This window comes from Rousettus aegyptiacus, unplaced genomic scaffold (assembly GCF_014176215.1).
Source record: "Rousettus aegyptiacus isolate mRouAeg1 unplaced genomic scaffold, mRouAeg1.p scaffold_m13_p_1, whole genome shotgun sequence".
In the NCBI taxonomy this organism is placed as follows: domain Eukaryota; kingdom Metazoa; phylum Chordata; class Mammalia; order Chiroptera; family Pteropodidae; genus Rousettus; species Rousettus aegyptiacus.
Window position 1 is genome coordinate 66,179,648 of NW_023416284.1, and position 12,000 is coordinate 66,191,647.

General features: G+C 32.2%; 1 protein-coding gene and 1 pseudogene across 3 annotated transcripts in view; both read left to right on the plus strand.

The window, feature by feature from the left end:
• ABCD3 (ATP binding cassette subfamily D member 3) overlaps positions 1-12,000 on the plus strand; it is a 64,712-nt gene that overhangs the window by 18,186 nt on the left and 34,526 nt on the right. For 2 of the 3 annotated variants that reach the window (XM_016158448.2, XM_016158447.2), the window contains exons 2-4: positions 2,274-2,310; positions 7,859-7,957; positions 11,533-11,621. In XM_016158448.2, the coding sequence (XP_016013934.2) occupies positions 2,274-2,310; positions 7,859-7,957; positions 11,533-11,621 (225 nt within the window). The remainder of the gene's footprint in view (positions 1-2,273; positions 2,311-7,858; positions 7,958-11,532; positions 11,622-12,000) is intronic. The other variant, XM_016158449.2, reaches the window with a different exon arrangement.
• On the plus strand, positions 5,131-5,249 carry LOC118605003 (annotated as a pseudogene).

The window sequence follows — 12,000 nt, forward strand, 5'->3', positions numbered from 1 at the left end:
GCCCAGCATATAGTAAGCTATTAGTAAACGTTTGAATGATTCTTGACCATGTCACTTTTATAATTTATCTATTTCTTTAGTAATGCATGTATTGATGTGTGTCTTTTTTTTTGTACCTTTCTTTCATATTCTAGCAATGAAGTTGTTCTTCCTATCTTGTCCTAGCTTCTGCTCAGGCAGTGCTATTGGGCAGACAGTAAAAAAGATTTATGCAGGGACTGCTGTCATATTTTGGAAAGTCTGGCGATTTATTGAGCAAGAAAAAAATAGATGAGCAGCTCCCGACAGAGTATGACATTGCTATTTGTATAGACTGGTTATAAGTGGCCATGATTTATATAGTCACAAAATTAAATTTAAAAATAGTTTCCATTGGTTATACCCTGAAATGTAACAACATAGCTGATAATTAGTGATTGTTGTAGATATTACAGATACCTTGTCATTAGTGTATATGTCAGTAATATATTTTGAACATGTGGAATACCTTTATTTTAATGTAATTAAATTGATCTTTTTTGGTAATCAAAAGGAATACACACAAGTAAAGACATATCTGTTTGTTGTGGAATCTTTTTAGTTTCATAGGATAAAAATCAAGAAAAGGAAAATACTAAGTTTCTGTTAGACTAGAGTCTGCCTACTAGTAGATCATGTTTCTGATATTAACTTCTCTCCAGTCTTTAGCGTGACATTTCAAGTGAAAAAAAATATATAATCCACTAAATGGAATCTAGTATACTGTTCTATTTTATCCTAAGCAAGCTCTATATGTTTATATAGCTAATTATTCAAAATTGAGAACATCTGTGGAAAGCATTTAAAGAATTCTTTAAAAAGAGAACATTAGAAAGGGGACTCATAATTAACTGGGCATGCATGAACATATATAAAAGGCATTTTCTTAAACAGTTTTGCAATTGTAAAAATTTAAAAACATAAACAATTCTGTAATACAATTGAGATTAGAAACAATACTAAACCTAAGTACTTTTAAAATAAGAGCATCAACTCTTACTAAACTATAGTTAAGTTTGGCTCTCTAGCCTATAGCGACCTAGTATTTTATTATTGAAATGTTCATTTTACATATTGTGGAACTAAATTAAGCGTTTAACATAAAAAGTTGAATATTATACTACCCCTATAGTAGATATGGAGATATGCTACCCAAATTCCCCTCAAAAGAAGAGTTAGTTTGGCCCTGAGGAGTACAGATCTGGCAACACATACTGCCCCCACTTCAGGATCTTCCTTATCTGCAGAGCCACCTCCTTGACGACCTTGGAATAGCAGGCATTTGTAGACTGAGCAAGGAAGATATATAAAGACATCATCATTTCAGCCCATCACAGAGCATTCTCATGAACAATGCTTGCTTCTTAGCGTCCTACCTAATTGGCTGAAATTTTGGGCCTGTAATACAGTTTAAGTTCTACCCAAACTTGCTTTTGTCACCTTCCTTTCTCAGATGTTGATCCCTAATAAATGTATCGTATCACAAACACCACTTCACCTGTACTTTGGGGGAGCTGCCTGCAATAGCTTCTGATCTTATGGAACTAATTTTTTGGGAGGAAATATATGTTAAACGAGAGATTTAAAATGTGATCATAACATAGGGTACTATGTAGTATGTTATAAAAAGAACCTGAGCGTCATCATTATACTGTTTAGGGTAATAGCCTGGATCAGTAATCAAACCTGGGTTCAAGTGCTAGATTAACTACTTGGAGTGATGTGAACCTTGAGCATGCTACTTCCTTTTTTCCAAGTTAGTTTTTTCATTTGTAACACAGGAATGACACAATGTCTCTCCATTAGGCAACTAACCTGGGATTGCTCACATGGCTGGGAAAAGATTCCCAGCATCAGGAGAGAGGATCCAATGCACACACATTTTCAAGCCTATGTCTGCATTAATTTGCTAATGTCTCTTGGCCAAAGCAATTCATGGCCAAGCCTTGATTCAAGAATGGAGAAAAAGACTCCACCTCTCCATGGGAGACTTTGAAAAATAAGTGTGTGTGTGTGTGTGTGTGTGTGTAAAAATTACCAACTTAATGCCTGATGCATGATAGTAGTAGTTAACATTTATCTAGCACTTTCTGTAAATTGTATTTAGTAAGAGGCAGCTGGACTATGGTGTCTCTGTATGATCTGTAAAAGAAGAAATGTTTGGAGAATTTGGTCTATTTTGATATCTCAAAACAATTTTTATGATCGGAACAATTTGCAAATAAAGCTCTTTCTTTTTTGTCTTTTTCCTGCAGTAAGAAAAGTGGAAAACCACAATTACAGAACAATGAGGTAAAATTTTAAATCATCTACTCTGAGATTTCATGCATTTATTTAATTTATTTTATTATGTAATTTTGAATTAGGATAAAATAGAATTTTAGAATCAGAAGGGAACTGAAATTTCATCTCCAATCCACTAAATATTATAGAAATTCTTCCTGAAATAGGAATCCTTGATAGGTGTCTTTTAGGATTTACTTGAATCTCTGTTCATTTGATGGAGAGTAAGTACTGCCTACCAGGTAGCTGTAACTGTATCAGTTCTAGGCCATGATGAGATTAATTTTCCCCCTTTAGCTACTTAGTGATTAATTCTATTTTGTCTTTTGTAGCAATACTACTAAAACTAGAAGATAGTTATATCTTCTGAGTCTTTTTTCCCATTCTAACCAACCCTCATTTTTTCCCAAGTGTTTCTCATGTGGGATAGTTTCTGATCCCTTTCTAATTCTTTATAAATTCCTCTGGACTTAGCCTACACATTAGTTTCTCTAGATATTATACTTAGAATAGAATGTAGTTGTCCAAAAGTGGTCTAGCATGGAATATATCAGCATTATTGCTAAAATTCAGCCTCAAATTGCTTTTACTTATTTAACCATAACTGCTGTATACTTTGAGTAGAGTTCAAGATAAATTATAACCTTTAGGTATCTTTCTGATGAACTAGTCAGTAGACAGATTCTCTACATCTGTATCATCATTGATTTTTCTATTTTTTTTTTAAATAACAGCGTTATTGAGACATTTATTTACCATAAAATCCACCCATTCAAATGTACAATTCAGTAATTTTGGTATATTTAGAGAGTGTGCGGCCATCACCACCTTCTATTTTTAGAAAATTTTCTTCTCCTTGCCAAAGAAATCCTGTACTCATTAGGAGTCACTCCTCATTATCCTCTCCTCCTGTGTCCTGGCAGCCACTAACCTACTGTTTCTACTGATTTACCTGTTTTGGATGTTTCATATAAATGAAATCATATAATATGTGGCATTTTGTGACTTAGCCTGATGTGTTCAAGGTTCGTTTGTGTTACTGCATGTATCAGTATTTCATTCCTTTTTATTGCCAGATAGTATTCCATTTTGTAGATACACCACATTTTATTCATTCATTAGTTGAGAGAAATTTAGGTTGTTTTCATTTTTTAGCTATTATGAATAATGCTACTATAAACATTTCATGTGTAAGTTTTTGTGTGGCCATAGGTTTTTATTTCTCTCAGGTATATACCTAGGAGAGAATTGCTAGGCCATATGGTAACTCAGTTGATTTTAAATAAACATTAACATCCCTGTGAATGTTAGCTTATTGGGTCTATACTATTAGTATATTCTATAGTATATCTGTACTATCCACCTGTAGCAAAACCTGGTCTTTATTTCTCTATTAAGGCCACAATGATTTTATAAGAAACATCAAATTCCTTGATTAATTTATAAATTCACTTATTAGTCATTCTTTCAACAAATGTTATTTGAGCCTTTCATATATGGTTCTTAGGTCAGGGTACTTAGCAGTTATAAAAATAAGTCCCTACTCTTGTGGAGCTTACATTGCACATGTCAGCTAATATACCAGTATAATCTTTTTAACAAAGAAGAAAATTAGAATTTGACATGACTTATTCTTAGTACACTCATGCTGGCTTTCAGTAATTAGGGTCTCTTAAGTATTCTCAAATCCTCCATATTAGTGTCTGTTCTCTAACTCTCCTGGAGATTGACATCAAAATTGCTATTCTTTAGTTTCCATAATCTTTTTTCTAGCCTTTGAAAAATGGGACAAGATGTATTTTTCTATAGTTGGCATATCTCTATCTTCACAACATTTTATCTCTAAATGAGATCTGAGCAATCAAACCTTAGTTATCTTATTTATATCTATTGTCTGCATATTGTTATCTACAAGTTCTAGGACATTGAAACTAGTTAGTACAGCTAAATTCATTCACTCATTTTTAAAATTTTTTTTTTTAACGAAATTTTTTTAGCATATACTTATTTTCTGGTTGTATAGTATGAGCAAGATAAATTTAGGTTAATTAAAATGGTTGGCAAAAAAAAGTTACAAGACAGTATGCACACTGATACCACATTTGTAAAATTTATTGGAATGTACACATATACATATGTGCTAAAATGAAATCTGGTACTATATGTGCCAAATATTAACAGTTGATATATCTAACTGGTAGGTATAGGCTTCTTATTTTTGCTAATCAGAATTTTCTAATTTTTTCATTGACTGTATTAGGAAAGAAAGCAATTAAAAAGAATTTTTTTTTTTTATTGAAATTCTTTATAATCTTTGGTGGGTTGGGATGGGATGAGACAGTTTTCATAAGACATAAGATTTAAGGAGAAAAAGATTTAATAGAGTTAGTAAATAATATAAAGAGGCTATGGACTTGATTTTAAAATATTCATTTAATATTCGATGTAATATAAGTGGTGTAAAATTCAAAATACATAAAGGTGAACACTCTGTTGGGTTTGATATGTAGCATTCCCATACATACTTTTATACTTTTGAGGTATATGTATGTTTATCTCCATAAACAATGTAGTGGGAATTATTTTGCATATTGACAGTTTTTATAAATTGAATCATTGTGTGTATTATTCTACTTTTTTTCAGCATGTTTTTTAGGTCTATGTTGGTAACTGTAGATCGTTAATTTAACTGCATAGTATTCTGTTGTATGAATGTGAGCTGCTTCCTTTTTTACAATTGTGTAGAATTTTTATTGCATAAATTCACCATAATTTATGTAATACTATTGATACATATAGGTTTTTGATTTTATGGTTTTATAAACAGTGTGCTACAGCCATACCACCCTGAATGTGCCCGATCTCATCTGATCTCGGAAGCTAAGCAAGGTTGGACCTAGTTAGTACTTGGATGGGAAACCACCTAGGAATTAAAGGTGCCATATATATATATATACACACACACACACACACACACATACAGTGTGCACGTTGTTTTTTTTTTTTTTTTTAAATTTATGTGTTTAAGCATATGTGCAGAAATACCTAGAGAATAAGTTCTTAAAAGTAAGTTTGGTGAGCTATTTTACATTTTATAGTCAGTATACATTTTGATAGATGCTATATAATAGTTGTACCAGTTTATAGTTTTCCTCAGGAATATACAGAAATGCTTACATTCTTGTCAGCACCATATGACCTTTTATTTTATTTGCTATTTTAAACATTTTTTTCAGTCAATTCTAGTTCATCTCACCTAAGTGATTGACACATCAGTAGGAATTTCCCAATGCCCTTTGACTTTGTTGCCTCCTGAATATTAGGTACATTTTTTTTCTGGTTTTATTATTACTTTAACTTGTTAAATGGTCTTTAATGGTTTGTTTGCTTTTTGTATAATTTACATGTTAAATTTATATCACGAAAGTATTTTCTGCATTTTTAGAAAATTACTGAAAAGAGGCAGGGAAAGTCAGTCATGAATTTAAAATAAGTTCTTAGGTGAAGCTAATAGTATTTATTTCTTTGCACGAATCCTCTAATGTCTTTGGGAGGTTATATAGTTCCCTGGATTGAAATGCAATGAAAATCAAGTCAGGCTTTCAGACAGCTTAAGAAATAGGAACAGTGACAATGTGAGCAGAAAATAAAAAGTAATTATATACCAGGTAGCTGCTAATATTTTAAAATGCTTTAATGTTACGATTTTATAACTTTTTTTTTTTTTTTTAACTTTTTCATTGGTAGCCTAGATCATTTCTAGAACCCAGGTAGAAATAGGTAGTCCTCTTTTTAAGTCATAATTCACCTTGGAATTATTGTATCTAAGGTTCAAACTAGGAATATAGAACTGGATATTGACTACAGGTAGGATGAGGTGAAATAGAGGTGCAGTGACAGGAGGAAAAATGTTTAATTTTTTTGTTAAAGGTAGTTGTTGTATATTACCTTCTCTTTATTAATATATTTTCTTGGTTTGGGGAAGTAAAATGGGAGATTTAGGTTGAAGTTTAAGGTTTGGCTTGAGAATAGGCTTGCTAAGTCAATAGACTGTGAGTAGGCCTTTTTTTTCTGTTTTGTTTATTAGTGTCTCCCCATCATTTACAACAGGGCTTGGACCAAGTTACTATTGAGTAAGTGCATTTATGTGTAAATGAAGTAGACAGGGCCTGTAACTCAGTAGGTTGAGGTGTGTAGTCTTCATAAGATTTGAAAGATCCGAACTCTTATCAGTTACAGAGTAGGCTGATTCTTAATCCTATTCTATCTTCCTGATCTAACTCTACAGACTCAAGACTTCCCTTCTTGGTCTGTAATTCTGTACTATGTGCCTGTTAGGATTATATGTTAGTGCTGTGTCTGACATATAGCTTATTATTAGTCTAATTCAGTACAAAAACTATTTCCTTTAGGGCAGCAAGTTAGTTGCTAATTTATTTAAGGTATATTTATACTAAAGTTGTCTATCTAATAGAATTTACTATACCGTGGGTATATGTTTATCAAGAGCATAGTAGTTAACAAATAATTGAGCTGTGATTATGGGAGTTGGGAGAAGGGTTTAGGTAGGGGATGGGTTCCTTCTGGAGTGTCTTGCTTATTCCAAGAAGTTCCTCCTGCCTGTTCTTTCAGACAGACCAAGGGTAATTAAGTAAATAACCTCCACTCTACCCAATTCATATCACTTTTTTCTTATCCTTGGAAACCAGTCAAAATGAAGAAATGTCTGAGGGTGGTAAAGTTAATTACTACTCTTAAATATCTTCAGTGTTGTCTCTACACTGACAATAAACTCTAAATCCTTACTATGCCTTTAAGGCTCTGTCCTCTATAGGCCCTTGCCTACCTCTTCAGCCTCTCTCATTTTTGTTCCCTTTTGCATTGGCAATGCTGTCATCTTGCTCCAACTTTATTCCTGCTGCTGGTTTTTCTGGTTGGCATTCTCTGTGCGTCACTATCTTCATCCTTTCAAGATTATCACATAGCTTCATTTTATGCCTCAGCAGCTTAAATGTCACCTACCCAAAAAGACCTTTCTTATTATTCTGTCTGAATCATTCTTCTTTCTTTCATGACCATGCCTAATCTACTGTAACAAATTATTAGTTTATTTTTATCTATCTTTCCCCTGCTAGAAGATGAACTGTGAGTGAAGAAACCATGTCTGTCTTTGAATTTATGAGGAAGAGAGAGTGGTTTGGCAGATTGCATATTGGAAATACTAAAAGATAAATTTAGGAACTCAGAAGTTTCCTATAATTGATTCGAGGAAATTTGTGTTCAAGATTACAAAAAAAAAAAAAAAAAAACACAACAAAAAACAAACAAACAAACAAAAAACCCCAATAAACAATTTACTCCATTTTTGGTGGTATCTTATTTTTTTGAAAACGTGTTTGAATTTAAAGAGTAGTACAAGTCTGTGTTCTCTAAATGTGGTATCATCTTGATAATTGTTTTTATTGACTTAGATGATACATGGTTCTTTAATCTTATTTATTGTAGATTTGTTACAGCTATATTATAAGCTTTTTTTTTTTTTTTTTTTTAAATGTAGAAAGAGGGAAAAAAGGAGCAAGCTATGGTGGACAAGGTGTTTTTTTCAAAGTTCGCACGGATTCTGAAAATCATGGTCCCTAGAATATTTTGTAAAGAGGTAAGCCTTATGAAATTATGTTAAGTGTTCAACTATAAAGGTTACATGAAATCAGAACAATAAAAATATAAAGCTTTTGTTATACTACAGGTCAAGTGTTTTCTATATAGGTAATGAAGACTACTAAATTTTTATCTTTAAGTTATTGCTTATTATGTGAGTACTCTTGCTGTTCAGTGCCAGTTTTTACATAGTTTTCTTTTGTTTTATGAAATTGTATTATATTTTATGGCTTTATTATAGTATAATGAAGATGAGATTAAATTTAGAAAGACAAATTTTATTAAGACATTAACAAGTCACATTAATACGGAATAGGCTTGAGGGTTGCTTCATCATATTTGACTAAATGTGTTTGTAAGATACCAAAATGATATATAAATTCTTCAAGTATTTTCAGGAAGTGAGCTGGTTGTAGGAATAAAATTTTATTATCCCTTCCTTTGCCCTTTTATCAATATTATCTATTTGATAAGTATTTTTAATAATAAAATAAAATAATGCTGTGTTTTCCATCTTTAATCATGTCAATATTCTCCTTTAATACAACTGAAAATATAACCTTTGACTCTTCTCCCCATATCTCATCTTTCAGTCACTGGAATCTGACAATTTTCCCTTCTAAATATTCTTACCTGTTTATTATTGTGTTCTTTAGTTAGTCTCATTTCAAAGAATCTCCCCTTTTTAATCTTTTCTGCCAGATTTATGTTCTTAAAGCATAATGTTTCCCTTGTTCATATTTTAAAAGCATTACCCATATAATATTTTAATAGCAAGAAAAGGATAAGATGTTTTTAAAGCACTGTAATTCCCAAGGAGAATGAACATTCCTCCACTACGCTGGACTTGCTCTCCTTCCCCCTTAAGTCAGCATCACGTGGTGGTGATTCCACCCTTAAGAAACTCTAAAAGGTAATTCAGTAACATTTGTTTATTCTTAATTAGAGATAATATTTGTTCTGTAAAAATTGGAAAATGCAGATATTTTTTTCTTCTTGTTTCCTATTAGCTTCCCACTCAGAGAATGTTTGTCATTATTTTGGTATTTAGTCTTCTGTGTGTGAGCACAGATTTTAATAAAAATGAGATCACGTTGCAACTTTTTAAAGCTGTTCCTTCCCTTAGGTTTTAAATGTTTTTTCTTCCAATTATCTTGAGTTTCTCTTAAATTAGTCTCTCCCTCTCCATTTCTACTATTCTTACTATACCTACGCTGGATTATTATAATCTCTTAATTCGTCTTTTCACTCTTCCTTTTCTAATTAATCTTCTTTCTTAAATTCTAATAAGAACATTTGACTTCTTTTTTCTTATAAGGTAAATCACAACCTGACTTTGCCCTTCCTATCAATATCATTTGCTTGGAACATTCTTTGCTGTCAGGCATGTTCTCTCATGCTCTCATGATATGTTTGTGACACCTCACAAAAAAACAAATATGTTTAAAATAGCTTAATGTTAATTATCTTTTTTGTGAATGTTTCTCATGACTGTTCAGCCATAATTAATTGTTTTCTCATTCTATAGCGTACCTAACTTTTGAGAATACTTATTTAAGATAGAGGCTTCTCTAGGAAGATTCGTATATTACTCACCTTATCACTTAACAGTATAATGCTCATTTAAGTGTTTACCAGGGATTTGCTGACTGTAAAATGAATGTGAGACATTAGCTAGATCTCTGGGAATTACTAAGGAGGTAGAAGGACCTGACTTGGCAAACCTCCCAGTTTTGTCTAGGTGTAGCCATGCCACAGAATCATTGTATGAACCATCTTTGAGGGACGTAGAAATACTTTAACCCTGGTTCAAGAAAGTGAAATGAACTCCTGTGGAAATCACAGAAGATTGGAGGTAGAGATAGATTAATTGGTTTATAAAATACAGAAATGAGAATACTGCATATGAATACATGGAAATGCATACATATCATAAGTGAGGGTATTCCTAAATCAGTGCAGATCTTTAGCTTTTGTTATAGTCTGCAAACCCATTAATAATGGCAGCAGTGGTGATTCTAAGGACATCTTTTGTATAAAGGCATCTTTCAGGACTGTCAGTAATTAAAGTTTGCCATATTTTTCTAAAGCAAGACAAGTAAACTTGATCCTTATTTTAAGGAAAAATTAGGCCAATAACATAAGGTGAAGGAAAAAATAAATTAACTTTGTCTAATGTTACCTTTATACTTCAAATGATTACTTTAGGGTTGAAACTATATTTAAGGTCTGAATTAAAAGTCAGCACTACAGTTAAAGTGACATCTATAGATAGCATTTATTAAAATTAGTAGGTTCATCTGTTGTTAGTTAAATACCTGACTTTGAGATGGCGCTGCAAACATTGGGGTAGCAGCTGTCACAGCTCAATTACACAGGCTTTCTTTGACACTCTTCTTTCTTATGGCTTCATTTATTCATTTATTTATGACTCCCTGCCGTTTCTTTCACTTATAAAAAGGTATATTTTCAGTACCTTCACCTTTTTAAAAAACAATATTTGTTTTGCAAAACTTATACAAGTGTTAGGTGGAGTTGCCCCTCAGCTCTATAACTTTGAAACTAAGCAAGTTATTCAACAAATGTCCTCCCTGCCACACAAGGTCTTCCCTGACTTTAGCTTCTATGTTACAGTCATATTGTAACAATTTATAAAGTTTAAGGTCAGCTTTGAATGTGTGTATTGGAGGTTGGAAGGTAGATAGACTCTCATCTCACACAAAGAGATAATTGGTTCCTAGCCAGTCACTCAGCCCCTCAGTTTTTACGCATTACTTAAGCAGTGTTTTCTAAGCAACACTTTTAAACATTTTGTTCTACCTAGGAGCGTGCAGTAGTTTTATATGTCTAAACCCTGTCAGATATGCTGTATCATAATTCATATGGTTTTAATGTATTTATTTTTCATTGTCATTTTTTTTTTACCCATAATCCTCATTCTCTCCTTTGTTTTACTTGGTCTAGTTAATATATTTCTAACTACACCTTCCCATCCTGTTACTTAGCTCTTAAAGTGATGCACTGGCCTGTTTTCTTATGTTTTATGTGTAACTCTTGCCTTAATAACTAAATTGAAAGCCCTGTGAGGGCAGGAGTACTGTTGGAGATTTTCTAACACACTAAGTCAAATTTATTCTACTGAGGCACAATTTTAGGCTTCAGTATTTGTTATTTAATTGTATATTGACAGTTTTTGTCATTTTTCTTTATTAGAATCACTTATTAAAAATATAAGACAATCACAATGTATGGCTATTCAGGTAATCTAAGTTATACTGCTAGTGTTTATCATTGACTGACTGTATGAAGGCAAGTCATTTGACCTGCCTAGGATTCACTTTTGAATTCTAGATGAGAAAGTTATATTAAATGATCTGTAAGGCCTTTTCCATTTATATTTTTAAATTCTTTCAAAATTATATTTTAAAATTGCTTATAGGTAAAATGTCAGCCAGCTGTATTAAAGCTAGAATAAAGCTTTGAATTTAGAAACCAAAATTCTTTAGCAAGGTAATGATTCTTTTAACTTTCTAAAATGCATTTATTTTATTTATCATACCTGGTTTATTTTAGACAGGTTACTTGGTACTTATTGCTGTTATGCTGATATCTCGAACATATTGTGATGTTTGGATGATTCAAAATGGGACACTCATTGAAAGGTACTTTTCTATTCACTTTCCTCCCATATGTATGAAATACTAATTTATCTCATGTTCAAGCAATATCTTAATAAACAAGAAATAGATTCTAAGTTAGATATACTTAGGTCAAATTATATCTTTGTTCACTTAACATATTTATTGAGTGCCTCCCATGTGCAAGGCACTGTGCTGTCAGATAGGGATGTTCTGGGGAACAGGAGAGACCCTGTATCAAGCCCTGCAGGACTCACAGTTTATAGAGGATTAGAGACAAGGAAGCAGAAAATTAAAATGCAGGATAATAAATGCTGTAGGAGGCATTTGAAAAAGTCACCCAGTTGGATGTCTGAAATTAATGAGATAATTTGGAGGAAAATAACAAAGCATTTCAGGGAAT